We start from the raw sequence: 14,258 nt of genomic DNA, 5'->3' as shown, positions 1-14,258 counted from the left end.
ATATGTATACATACTGCAAACCTACGTCTTCTGTATACATACACAGATACGTTTCTACCAAAATTTGGTAGAAAAAGTTGGAGCATAACTGATTATTATTGCAGTGATACAGCGCTGGAGAGCCAGAAGTTAGTATGGAGATATGATGGTCACGCACAAGAAGGGGAGATGGGAAGATTTTTTAGAAGAGCTCGCAGGATAGAAGTGCTCCGGCTCTTACCCCATTACTCTGGGTGGAGTGTACTGATTGCTCGCTGGTCGAGGAACAAGTGCTCATGCGGTCTGTGTCCTTGCTGTGTGAAGAGTGGCGGTGGACTTGGCGCTGGAGGGAGTCACTGTCCCCGGGGAAAGTGAAGGAGCCTGGGCGGCTGACAGGGGATGCTGGGATGGAGCTCCAAAAGGAGCCCTTCTGCAGGGGGCTGCTGGGTGTAAAAGTTTCTTTTCCAAAAGGAGACGGGAAAGTCATTGCAGAAGGAGAGTTAATTGGTGAGATGGCTCCTGGTCTTGTTTTTCCCAGTGTCAATGATCCTATGTTGCTCCTTGAACGATTCTCCTCTGAATTCCCACGGCATTCCCTTTGATCTGAATCTGCCGAGCTGCAAGGGCTTCCAGATGTCTTCCGGGGGCTTTCCATTGCTTTCATCTTGGGGATCTTCTCTATTTCTGGACCATTCTGCTGTACATTGGATGGATGCCTGCCTGCCTGGCTAAAGCCAGCCTCTAGAGTGGTGGTGTGGGGAGGCAGGGAGGAATTGTGAATGGACATACCTGACATCTTGTCTGCCTCTGCTTGGGCTGAAGTAGCAGAGGAGACCAGGACTGGGGAGTGGTGTCGGACTGGCTGCGGGATCCGGGAAGGCCTGCTACGGCTGGAGCTGGGGATTCCAGTGCAGGTGCTAGGGCCACTGTTGTTGCTACTGCTGCTGCTTCCAGGACCACTGTGGTTCCTCTGGTACTCAATAGGTGATGTCAAGGCTGCAATAAGAAAAAATAAAAAAAACCACATAAAAATGAAAGATGATGTAAAGCAGTCTTTCATACGGCAAACTAAATTTGGCGATGTTTTTGATTATCAAGTCTTACATCATCTATACCCCTCTCTTGATGGTGAAATAGCCCACTAGCAAGTAAAAGAACAGAAAGAAAAATGATGAACAATAGTCTTGTCTGACTTCCAATGCAACCTGTTTTATACATACAAATGCTTTACCATGCACGTTAAAAGAAGTAATAATTTAGACATGAAAAATATTTATAATTTTTAAACACTAAAGCCCGCAATGTATATAACATTATGTTCATCTCTACACTATTACCTCACCTACACCTTGATAGTTGTTACTACAAAGTGGTATAAGAATAAACCAATGACATGCATTTGTGATGGTTGCAGTGTCCTGTGGCCACATGATCACCATTTGCGACCTTCCTGCTGTCTTCTCAAAACAAAGTAAATGGGAAAGCCAGAAGGGAAGGTTGCAAGTTGCTCAGGTACCACTCCCCCACCAGACATCAGCCACCCACAGCCTGCCATGCTTGCGCTGGCACTGCACTGGTCACCCACACACTCTCACCTGCCTGGGACAGCCACCTCCCTACGCTGCTGCACTTATGCTGGTCACTTGCACTTCCTGGTGTGCCCTTCCCCTACCTGGCAGCATCTACCCCTTGACCCACTGAACTCATGCTATGCCGACCACTCCCACAACCTTCCCTGCCTGACAGCAGCCACTTACCTGCCTGCTGGCCTGCTTGCGAGCCCCTTGGCAATTTGCACCTTCCTGCTGTCTTCCCCACTGAAACTGGTTTCTGGAAGCCAGCAAAAAGTTGCAAAGAGGCCCTTGCTTAATGACCTGCAATCTTCATTTAACAACAGCAGACCAAGATTGACAGAATTTAAAGTAGTGCCCTTAAAAGACCTGGCACCTATAATGAAGGAAGTTAATGAGGTGCTTGCAAAGATTAAAATAACATCTATCGAACAGACAATCAGCCTGCCTCCAGTTCAGCAGTGGGGTTTACAGGAGACCTGGTACTGAAATTAGAGAACCCCCAAAGCAAAATCATAGTCATTCCAAAACTGGAAGATCAGACTCAAGACCAAGATAAAGAGATTAAGATCAGATACAAGTAATTTAAAAAACACGAAAGAGCAAAAATCATGTAAGAATCAAGACAATCCTAATAAAAAACATCGGTTCGGTCCAGAACAATTGAAAAAGTTTTGGAAATCATAAAGCAACAAATAACAGCAGTAGCTGGGAAAATTAACTTCACGAGGCACCCAATTTAAGCAAAATCAGCTATTTCAAATCAGATCAAAGGTGATTCTACCAAAGCAAAATTATAATAAAAATTCTGAAAGTGGGAAACCAAACAAAAAGAAAATAATTCAGTTTTGGATAGATCTATGAGAAATTCAATAAACTTATAATAAAAAATACTGGATGAATTTTAAAAAGTCAAATGGTAGAAGTAATAATTATAGCAGAAATGGTTAGAAATTGTGTGAAAAGGATTAAAAACTGGACAATTCCTGAAAATAAGCAGTTGCTTTTGGCTCAAATGTCTGACTAGTTTATATTCAATTATAACTAAACAAGTTGATGAAGCATTGCATAGAGGAGACATTGGTGAATGGTTAATAACTGGCAAAACATATCTGATTCAAAAAGACACAGCAAATGAGAAAACACCAGGAAACTATAGGCTGATGCTGTGCTCACCTAAAATGCTTAAATTATTCACAGGCATTATAGTGAACGACAGCTAAGATTATTTAGGAAAAAATAATAATTTCCTTTCTTCCAGAAGGAAATAAAAGAAAAAGCAGAGATGCAAATATTAACTTTGGATTGATAAAAAGGTGAACTGCAAAAGCTAAAAAACAAAAAAAACAGAACTAATTTACATACTGTCTAGATTGATTATAAAAAGCGATTGATTCATTATCACTTAGTTGGATCAACAAAGATTTGGAAACAACAAATGTCAGTAAAAGTCAGTAAAAAAATTGTAATGTTTACCATTTAGAAAATTACGCTGGTTTTCCAAGATTTGGTTGATTTCATGGATCCACATTTGACGTACTCCTGGATTGGTGGAATGCAAAACAAAGGACTCCATGACATCACCTGCTCTTGATGTTAGTGCAAATTTACACGGATCGTTGTCTACATTCTCCTCCAAGCAAAGGCAACTCACCTTTATTTAGACAGAAAGCAAGAAGTTTAGAGTGATTTTCACCTTCATGTTGTTATTTTTGATTATTTATACTGATCAATAGTGACTGCAGACCTTTATGTACCTGAATGAAGAAAAGGATGCATGGTTGCAATAGCATAATTAACCAACATTATCAGTCTGTCTGCACAGTCAAGACACTTGCAAGTACAAATTAGTTACCTGTCAAATACTGAAATACAACAACTTTGACAACACAGCAATAAGTTTATACTTTTGGGAAAAAAAAATAAATTCATTCCTCTCTTTTCAACAATACAGTAAAACAGATCATAGGAAAAGTTCACACGATACAAAATTGAAAAACATATTAGCTTAATCCCTTCCTAATTTAACCAAAGCTTCCTTGCCTGATTGTTTCTTAATTAAATTTAACAATTCTTTAAGCTATTCTAATTTGCATCTGCTCAAGGAAAATGAGCAGGCGCAAATGAGGAATTTTGTATGTTGACACCAAATGAGTTGTAAATGATGACTGGGAGTCATTTTACACTTATTAAACTTTGAGGAAAGGAATTATGTGAGTAATCCACAGAACACTACTGTGGAGTAAGTGCTACTCACTTGTAAACTTCAGTCACAATTTGTTATTTTCATAAGTTACCTAACATATAGATACCGTTTCAGGAAAATACTCCTGTTAGTTAACTTCAGAACACGTATTAGTAACTCAGAATGAAATTACAAAGTAAGGCAAAATTATACCAGCTATTACGAATAACCATATTCAAATTACATTCTAATTGCAACAAGCCAGCCAATCTATGGTAAAATAAAGTATTGGTTTTAGAGAGTTGGGTTTTAATTTAGAAAATTCAGATTCTAGGTCTCATTAAAAAAGGTTGCAATCTAAACAATGATAAGAATTAAATTGTGAAGTGCAAGTAACCAGAACATCGGTCAAATAGATTATTTATTGCTGATCACCTAAATTAAGAGAATCTTGCCAGACTGTCTGCTTTCCCTTGGGAAATAGCAAATATAGAACTAAAATTGACTTCAGACATTTCCTCCCCTAAGCAGATATTAAGTTGGCATGTCTCTTTACTCCGCCTAGAGGGGACCCCTCCTCTTCAGCTGGTGATTTTACCATATAATTGCTGTTCTGTCTTCCACAGGAAAGGGTGGATATTACTTGTTTATTATTTATTAATCAAATTTATATAGCGTCCTATCTCACAGAAATATCTCACATGACTCTGTGTGACATACAATAATCCAGTAAAATAAAACAATTACTACTACCTAAAACAACTATATAATAATTATTAAAGGAGCATTAAATGTATAAAATCAGAACTAAAACAGGAAAAGAGAAAAATAGACAGAGCGATATTATTAAGAATGGAGCCATCTCAGAAGTTTACCCATCCCCTTGGGTTCCAAGGCCTGCTAGCATAACCAGGTCTTAAGATACCTTACAAAACTCAGGAGTTATGAGACTGAGCTCATCTCTTGGGGGAGAAGATTTCACAATGCAGATGCTTCAGAGAAAAGTCCCATAACCTCGGGCCCTTTGGATAAAATGCTACTCTAAACTTTATTACCGAGAAGAGAATCTAATACTGTTTTATAGTTGGAGACTGAGAACTCAAAAGGAAGTCACTCAGTAGAAGGGGCATCAAGCATACAAAACTCAAATTTTATTCTAAGGCCAATTTAATCTGAACAGCTAATTTTGCACATTTGGGCTCTTCTATATAAGTTCAATGAACACAGAGGTGTGGGAGCTCTTTTGGATTTCCCTGTTGCTTTCTTCTATATATTTTACTTCACTATGTCTAACTGGCTTTGTTTCTACCTTATTTCCAAATTGCAGAGAGAGGTGTTCTATACAAGACAAGCCTACTGTAATACTTCCCTAGCCTTTATTAAGTCTGAAATCAACACAGAATCAACTCAGCTATGCAAATCTGGCTTTAACTTTTTTTACTGGGTATCTATAGAGCTGCTCAATCATCCATGCCATGATTGTTCCAAAGGTGCTTTTTCAAAAGGCAACTGGACTTTGTTCTTTTTTGGGCTATTTGTGCATCATAACTAGTACAAGCCATAAGCCTTTTAATCTGAAGCTCATATCACACAGTTGTAGGATATGGGGTAAGAATGGGACAAAGGATTTAATTAGTCAAATGTGGCTTCTGGTTCCTAAGACATATAATGCCAGTCATAAATTAAAGGATACGGTTTTTTTGGATGTAACTGTCAGAATGATGCAAAGCAACAGGAAAGAAGGCTGAATGGGAAGTATTCAGAGCTAAAAGTTATTTCAACTGATTATTGTTTTTTGAGCTACAGGTTATTCCAAGCTTAAAAAAAATGTTACAGGAGAATCAAAACAGAATTAAAATGCCATTAAAAGTATATGTGCACAGCTGTAAAAACACAAACATGCAAATACAAACCTTGATACTGTTTTTAAATAAGAATCCTGGTGTTGAGAAACCTTTCTTTTTATCCAGAGGCTCACTGAATATCACAATCTGCTCGAAGAGGAAGACACGTCTTTCCTTGCAACGTGGCAAGAGCCCTGTATCTTGGTCCGTAACCATGAATGTATCTTGCAGCAACAGCTTACCCTGTGCAACGATTTTACCCTTAAAACAGGGATCAAAATAAATTTCATTAAAACTTGTAGTCATGAACTGAAAAAGATAGCTGTTAGCTGAAACTTGATACTATCACTTTCAAGTAAAATAGTAGTTACAGTTATAGTTCAAGCACATCTTCATGCTTGTATAATCCCTCTCAATTTACTAATTTATTAGTAGTAGTATATTTATTAATATGAATACATTAATTTATTCCCCAAACATCCCAATTTTGAGTTAAAATTAGAAGAATTACCTCTGAAGAAAAATGCAAAAAGAAAAGAATTTCACTGAAACAGAAATGTTCTTTCTATATAATATCACACAATTTTTCATGGAATTCTAGATTTGTCAGTACATTTCTTCAGCTTTGTGCAATATGTATGTTCAGAAAGTATCCCATCTTATCTCATTCACTGAATTTCACACATGTAAGAATAATCTGCACTAGCTTTATCTACCACGCAAGTGATCTAAGCCTAGAAACATTGTTTTTAGATTCTCTGGTCAAACAACTCCTAAAACTACTATGATAGATGTATGATAGACCAAATGAGAACAGGTCCCTGAGAGAATGGAATGAGGGAAAAGTGGGGAAATAATATATTCTGTGTCTGGGCCCAGCCTTCAGAAAGAAGATCATGATTTCTAGGATCATTTCTAGCCTAAGGCTCTGATTTTCAGCCAACATCACATTCTTGAGTCTGGATGTAACTGGACAAGGAATTTTAATTGGATTTTACAAGAAAATTAGAAGTTTGAAACAGCTGAGAACATCCATGAAAACATCTCACATGATTGTAAAAGACATTTGTTAGAAAGAAAGAGCATAACCCCCCAAAAAACTTACATCAAATCCTTGCAAACGACCAACATTCATCATGTCATTGCACCGTTTTGGAACAATGCACATTACTTCTACTGCTCTCTGTTGAATAAATTGAGAGAAATTAGAGCACTAGTTATACCCTCCTCTATCACATGTATCAGATTTGTTCAAGTTACTTTCCTCACAACTAGGCATCCTCCAGATTCGTTACAACCTTCCATTACTCCTCATCAATGTAACTAAAACAAGATCTTGTAGCCCCAATGTTAGGATTTTATGTCATAGATACTATATTTTTCTGCTATATCTGTTACATACTATTTATAATTAAGTGCCAGAGTTATGGTCAGTTTTATGAGCCTAGGGACCTTGTAACCATTGTTAATGGAAGGAGTGAAAGTACAGCATCTAACTGAAAGTGGCATTCCATCACAATATAAATTCTTGAAGCCCCTTAGAGATGGCTTAACAATTTATAACTTTTGCTGCTACAGCTAATGCCATTTTATCTGATGTAGACCGGCTTGCTGAACATCTTAGGTTTCAACTATTAACAGAAAGATACAACCTAGGTAAAGCTACAGTATCTGGGAAAGGGAAGAGGGGTGATTTGGATTTCTGCTCCTTTACTAATGAATCAGCCAATACCAAAAAATACCAAACAGTTACATGCATGCTGGATTACTGTAAATACTGATAGGATCTAAGCAATGATGGGGAAAATAACTGAATACCTCATGTGAAGACTAAAAGGAAGTTATCCACCATTCCATCTCACGTGATGAGGTAAACACTGACTTGGAGTATCAAGAGTTTGTCCTCTCATAGGGTTCCTGAGTTTTAATCTCTCTCTTGCCCTCTCTCTCCACCACACAAAAATACCCATGCCCAGCTGCACAGGCATGGCTAATGGTTTAAGAGTGTCAAGATAAAATGGTATCTTATGCTAAAATAAAACACACTGGGGCAGTAAGGAGCATGACACTCCTAAAGAGAGTTTCAAATCAAATTGCATTTGTTGCCATCTATTGTTTAAGTGCATTAAAATGAATTTTAAAGTGTCATTCCATGTCATCTGACTAACCATCACTTTCCAGAATAGAAATTATACAACCTATAATCATCTTTGCATGAACAGAGGGGTAGGGAGGAAAAGCATTGATTTTGTCATAATACTGAAAAAGTGTACCAGATTGTTCTTACTATAAAACTTTCCAAGATGGTATTAGGAATGGTTTTAAAGCAATATTTTTATTGGTCTGGGACCATAAATACACTTTAAAAATGAGTAACATTTTTCAAGTACCTCTAATTCTGTTGTATCAAGATTTGCTTTTTTAGAGTATTTGAGGAAATCCTGTAAAGAAAAATCATGGAATCAGTTTAAAACAGCTGGAAAGTCCTGTTGCAGAAATGGCAGATAATAAAATAGCTACTTATCCACCATTCTTTTATAGGTTTTCTGTGAAGCCACAATTACATCAAAAATTAAGCAGTTAGATAGAAAATTCAAATGGTAAAAAATAAAAATAAAGTAAAATACTGTCTGTTTCCTGACTCTTGATTGCAGATACATCCATGCAATAGTTAGGCTTCCATCTGCTATACTGAACCACCATTTTCTTAGAAAATATATTTTTAAAATAGAAAAATGCATTTTCCAGTAAACATTTGTTTGGTCTTCAATATTTATCTTTTTACCAAATTAAGACCTTTGCCTTCTGATCTCAAGTCACTGGTTTAGCTAGAAGTGGTCAGAATTCTTCCAGTAAATTTCTCAAATATTTTCTTTCAATATTCTGATTTTATTAACATTATTATTTACTCAACATTGATAAAGTTATGATTTGACATCTTCCCACCTTTCAGCTGAACTCTCTGTATTTAGATAAGAGTGTTAATAGTTCCCTACTAGTGATATAGCAACCCCTTTGACAGATGCCAGCAGGAATTTCTTTCCTGCTGGATTGATGCATTTCCTGACTCACTTCCCTTCCTTGCCTCAAAAAATAGGAAGCCAACTTGAGTATGTTTGAAGTGTGTGACCTCTGCTGTGTGAATATTTTGCTTTTGTCAGATTTGTTCTCTAAGATGGAAGGGGTATGGGAAGAACCTGGGGAGCGTAATCTCTTGAGCTGAATGAAGTTTGGAATTAATATTGGCCATGAAGCAAGGAACTGGTCCTAATATCACCTTGTCATGATTGACTACACATAAGACTGACTCCCTAATTTCCCATCCTTTTCAACTGAAGAGAAGGTTTATCAAAAAGACCATCTTCCAGTAATGATGTTAATGGAGAACTCTTGGAGTGAACTAGTCAAAGGGACTAGTTGTTAGAGCTCAAAGAAATAAAACTAGTCACATGAGGAAAAAAAGTGAATGGCCAGGGGTGGGAGGATGCTTGTACCTCTGACAAAATGATATAGAAGAGAGTATACATATAGAGAGTTGGATTTCCAAATGTGACATAATAATTTAAGTGAAAATTGTAGCATTCAGTTACTTACCTTTAGTAACAACTGATACTTCATAATTCTTTGCACTGGTTTTATCAGCAAATCTGTGAGCTGAAGTCTATGACCCAAACGTTGCTTCAGATCCTAGTAATAATATTGTAAAGTTCAGAATACTTTCTATAGGTTAAGATTAAGAAGACACAATAGGTATATTGCACTTTATATTTCCCCCCAGTTTCTCCTATACTTAATTCTCAATTTTAATTAGAAAATGAATTGAGATATTTTGGGTTTTATTTATGTGAAAGTGTATCAATAAAGAGAACATTCTGTATATATTCAATGAGGGAGGAGGATTTTTTTTTAAAAAAAATTTAAGTGAGGGAGAAAAACTCTACTGGTTCATCCTTGCAGTTGATCTTATCATCCTTGCCTGAACAACTGAAAAGGGGAAACCTAGTTGAATTCAGTGCAGTTTCCTGTGTTGTACAGTTTGGGGATGCTAAACCTGAGGGTGCCTGGGGGTATATTTGGATGAAAAAGAAATCAATTGACTTCACTTTGCAATATGATCTAGTTCCATCCTGTCAGGTCTGACAAAAACAGGTTGAAAGATTTTCCCCAACAGGCCTCTGAATTATATCCAATTTATCGTTAATCACTCACATTCCCAGAAGTATTATGCGATCATTCACATTTGGGAGCACAGCTGCCCTACTTGCCTATATTACGTTGTCAGAATCAGCCTTGCAGAAAGAACTTTATACATAAGACATGGCTGAATAAAAACACCCTTATTAGGTACTACAGCTATAATATTAATGTCCCTTTTGTTCTTTCCCCCCTCATCTGAATCTCCTTATTCTGGTATGTATAAGCAATTGGGGAATCTACGACTACATCACTGATTCACTTTAATCAGTTATTGTGATTTAGCTTCACAATGAAGTCACGGGTTACATGTAATCCATCTCTGAACTGGAATTTGTTATAAAGAGATATTAAATGTCAGAGTTAATAGACAGGAAACACATTCATTTATTTGGTAAAAATAAACCAATTTCAGCCCCAATCCCAAGGGTGTTAATAGATCAAAAATGGAAAAGATTAAGTAAATTTGGAGAAGATTGTAGCTGTTTCCCTTCTATCAAGAGACACAGATACAGTACATCTCCCCTCACAACTCCTTTGGCACTTACCTCAAAAAATGTATCAATGTATTCTGAGACAATATGCTCAGACTTTGGTTTATTTTGGCAATAAACTATATACATGTGCAATCTTCTCTCCTGGAATGAAAGGAAAGAACAATAAATGTGTATTGCAGAAAAAAACAAAGTAAATTGACATGGACTAAAATTGAGATTATTATAATCTGAAAATTCTGGTTCTATTCTGGTTTATAACAGCTTGAAAAAAATGTATACTGTACATCTTAAATAGCAATTATCTCTACAACTGTAGCATTATCTTTTCCAAATAGAAGCAGGAAAACTATATTTGATGTGTATGCTATGTCTTATCAATATAGTGCTCTAAGTAGAAAATGAAGTATGAACATAACTATCATTACAGCTTTAATAAATTGCGGAATTGATTAGATATATGGTCAACACACTGATTTTCAAACTTTTTGCTCTGAAGGAAACTTTTCCAGATACGTTTTGTTGGTCACCAGCTCATATAGGTATTGCCTTAGATTTTATAGCAGGGGTGTCAAACTGTGGGCCAGATGCGTCACATGTAGGCCACGCCCACCCCAGTTCTGCGAATGGGAAAAACATCATGAAACATCACGTCACAGCAATGTGATGCAGCGAGTTTGACACCCGTGTTTTATAGCATGTTTTCAACGGGAGCCAAAAACTTTGTTTTCCCACTTTCTGTAAGTGGGAAAACATGAAGGACACTCTACAAAGCCTCAACTCTTATACTTCACTACTTTTATCTTATTGGCAGTAGCCTCTGCCAATATAATAATAAACTGAGCAACAACTATGACATTTACATAAATTTCTAGGCATTGAGATATATGGAGCTCACAATATGAGAAAGTTTAGACCACAAGGAAAAACAAAAACAGGAACAATGACAGACAAAAAACCAAAATGGTTTTCTTTGCACACTGAACTTCAAGAAATCTAATTCAAGCTGAGTAAGAGCTCATCAGTTGTAAGCTGTTTGCCTCTTATGTTGAATTTGGCTGGAAATTAAGCTAGCTTGAGAAATTGCTGTCTGGATTTCAAGGCTTTGGCCTTAATAGTGGCCAGATGTTGTATCTGGACAGTAGTTATCATAGTTCCCAAACGGTGATTTCCATTTCTTTATCCCTCCCACCTGTGTAGGGAAAGCAAGCCTCTTATTGAATTCCTTTCTGAGGGTGGTCTATGAGAACATGTGTTTTCCATTTGCCAACCTTTTCCATGACTCCCCTTCCGCTTTGGACAGGGCTTTTCCAATCTTAACAGAGGTCTGTAGATAGTTTCTCATTCTGCTTTTACTTCAGCTAGAAAGGGAAACTGGCAGAATTCTAGTCACTCATATCCCAGCATTTTACCATTCATCAACAAGAGAGGATGAAAGGCAGTCTGCCATTCCATCAATTCCTTGGTAGATTGATATTTTTTTTAAAAAAATAAAAAAACCTAAAAAAAAGTAGGAGTGGATAGAAACGTCCAGAGGTTCACTGAATTTCTCTGACAGGCTATAATTTGTTGAGCTTTATGTGGGAAGATACTTCTGAAAAAAACAGACAAGGACAAAATGGCCATGAGGGGCTGCAAGTAATGGCCAAAGGGAAGGGCTATATGCCTGCTATAGCAAATATAACCAGACCAGTGATGGGATGCTACCGGTTCGACCCGGATCGGGTGAACCGGTAGCGATGGCGGGAGGCTCCGCCCACCCACCAGATGTCTCTGCGCATGCGCAGAAGCGTTGCACACACGCCCATGAGCAAACCGGTATCGACAGGATTTGAATCCCACTACTGAACCAGATGGAGAGGAAGCATTTGCCTATAACAAAATGAACTGCAGCAGACAGACTGTGCAGAAATATAAGTACTGTTTGAAGTTACATAACATACTTTTGATGTGGAATAAGAAAGAACTAAGCAGAGGTTGCTTTCCCAGAAAAAAATAGAGGCACGTTGCAGGTGATATCAGGCTTTTCTGTTCTGCAGAAACATCTCTGTGCTGGGGCAAGCAGGATATGCAGATGAGGCTATACTATACAATTTATAGATAAATTAACTTGCACTCTAGAATGCTGAAAGTTCCCTAATGACTTGTCAAGGAATGCTGCAGAGATTTACATGGAAGAGAGCCAATAGCTGACTTTTATTGTTCTTTCTGGTTGTTCCCTGTTTCTACTTTCATAGCCAAAGAAGATTTGCCATTAACAAACTGAAGAGGAAAAGCTTCAAATGCTTTCCAGCTTTTCTTTCCCAAAGAGTAGCGCAATCATGGAACTTTCAGATGTTCTAATCAGGCGGGAATCTTGCTACCTTTCGATCTGTTCAGTTCTTTCTCAATGTGAGGAAATCTACAGATCCCTTTCAGCTAAAGAATGCTATCCTCTGCTAACTAAATGACTGTAACAAACACAAGCTAATTTTTACCCAATGCAAGCTGATTTCTTTAAATCGCACTGCTTAGGACAAGTGAACAAGGTCTGACAGCAAAGAAAGACATATTTTTAAAAAATGTCTCCAGAAAAGGTGAAATTGTGTTAGATAGATATTAATAGTTAGTCCTTGACTCATAATCACATTTGGATGGAGATTTCAGTCATTGAGCAAAGCAGTCATTAAGTGATCTCACAGGCCATTAAGTGGACAGAATCCCAAGTGTCTTGGAGATGGGTTGATGACAACCTTGGAGTGCTACATGTGCCTCTCTCCACTGAGGAACTGAAAATCCTCTCTGCCAAAATTCAAGCAAGATTTTCAGCCCCGAGCAGAGAGACACAGTGCACCGCCCTCCCCTATCCCTGAGACACTCCTCGTCTTCACCATGCTGACTCAGGAGCTGAGAAGCCTGCTTTATATTTCAGCTTTCTCTCATCTCTGGAGCCCAGAGAAAAGATCTACTTACCCACAGATTTCAGCCCTGTGCCTGCTTGGAATGCTGAAATCCAAGCAGTCACGGAGCTGAAATCCTTGGCAGGCAGCTTTTTCAGCTAGTTCCCAGAGATGAGAAGGAGTCTTCTTGGCAGCAGACAGTTTTATCCATCCCTCCGGATAGCTAATTGCTCAGGATATCTTCCCCCAACTTCTCTGCAATAAGCAGAATTATTAGGTAGTTGGGTCTCAAATCAGCTGTTGATGAGCATGAAGAGAAACACTGAGGAAAAAAGATTCCCTTGGTCCCTCCAGGCATTAATTAATTACTAGAGCCCAGGGGCAAGACTTCAATAATGGTCTCCTCCTTAAGGAAATATTTTTAGGTTCTTTACAGGTTTAATCATACAGATTAATTACAATGCAAACATATGACTTTTTGCAAAATATACTAGTTTTTTTTTACAGCTGAGATTGGATACTGGTTCTATACAATGTTTAATGTTTAATTTTTATTAAATATGTTGCACTTTACCATACTTTGCTAGATATCCAGAAAGGAAGGCTGAAAGCTCATTTTCAGTATAAAGAATAGTTAGTAACATTTTAAAAAAATCTATTTCTTAGGTTTTGAATTACGACAATTCAAAAATGCCTATCAATTTTAATTTTTTTACTCCTAATTTTTGATTGCCCATATTATTCTCTGCTAAGATTCAATATGAAAAGCTATGACAGTTCCTAAAAGATCATTTATGAACCAAGAGGATTGTGAATCCCTAGCTTTTTTAAAGGTTTTTATACACTGCCACTTTCACTTAAAAGTCAAGAAAAAATAAATAAATGAAGCAAAAGAAAATTATACCATTAAGTAGTACAAAGATTTCTTATTTTGAATATGAATAAAGTGGGCAATATGTGGGTGACTGGTTGAAAAGATAACCTATAAATGATAAAAATAGCCTTAATATCCAGAATAACAAAGCTGGAAGGGACCTTGGTGGTCTTCTAGTCCAACCCCCTACTCAGGCATTTCAGACAAATGGTTGTTCAATTTCTTCTTAAAACTTCCA

The 14,258-nt window shown here is 37.4% G+C and overlaps 1 protein-coding gene across 2 annotated transcripts in view; it reads right to left on the bottom strand.

Moving 5' to 3' along the window:
* Window positions 1-14,258, bottom strand: part of TRIO (trio Rho guanine nucleotide exchange factor) — a 263,174-nt gene that overhangs the window by 19,269 nt on the left and 229,647 nt on the right. For both annotated transcript variants that reach the window (XM_034411889.3, XM_034411890.3), the window contains exons 42-48: window positions 10,322-10,411; window positions 9,174-9,266; window positions 7,970-8,020; window positions 6,685-6,762; window positions 5,649-5,840; window positions 3,027-3,204; window positions 221-975 (exon numbers count right to left, since the gene is read on the bottom strand). In XM_034411889.3, coding sequence (XP_034267780.1) covers window positions 221-975; window positions 3,027-3,204; window positions 5,649-5,840; window positions 6,685-6,762; window positions 7,970-8,020; window positions 9,174-9,266; window positions 10,322-10,411 — 1,437 coding nt within the window. The remainder of the gene's footprint in view (window positions 1-220; window positions 976-3,026; window positions 3,205-5,648; window positions 5,841-6,684; window positions 6,763-7,969; window positions 8,021-9,173; window positions 9,267-10,321; window positions 10,412-14,258) is intronic.

The sequence above is a fragment of the Pantherophis guttatus genome, chromosome 3 (assembly GCF_059756535.1).
Source record: "Pantherophis guttatus breed Tessera chromosome 3, ASM5975653v1, whole genome shotgun sequence".
Classification (NCBI taxonomy): Eukaryota; Metazoa; Chordata; class Lepidosauria; order Squamata; family Colubridae; genus Pantherophis; species Pantherophis guttatus.
Note: the sequence above shows the minus strand (reverse complement) of the source record. Positions and strands in the feature narration are given on the sequence as shown.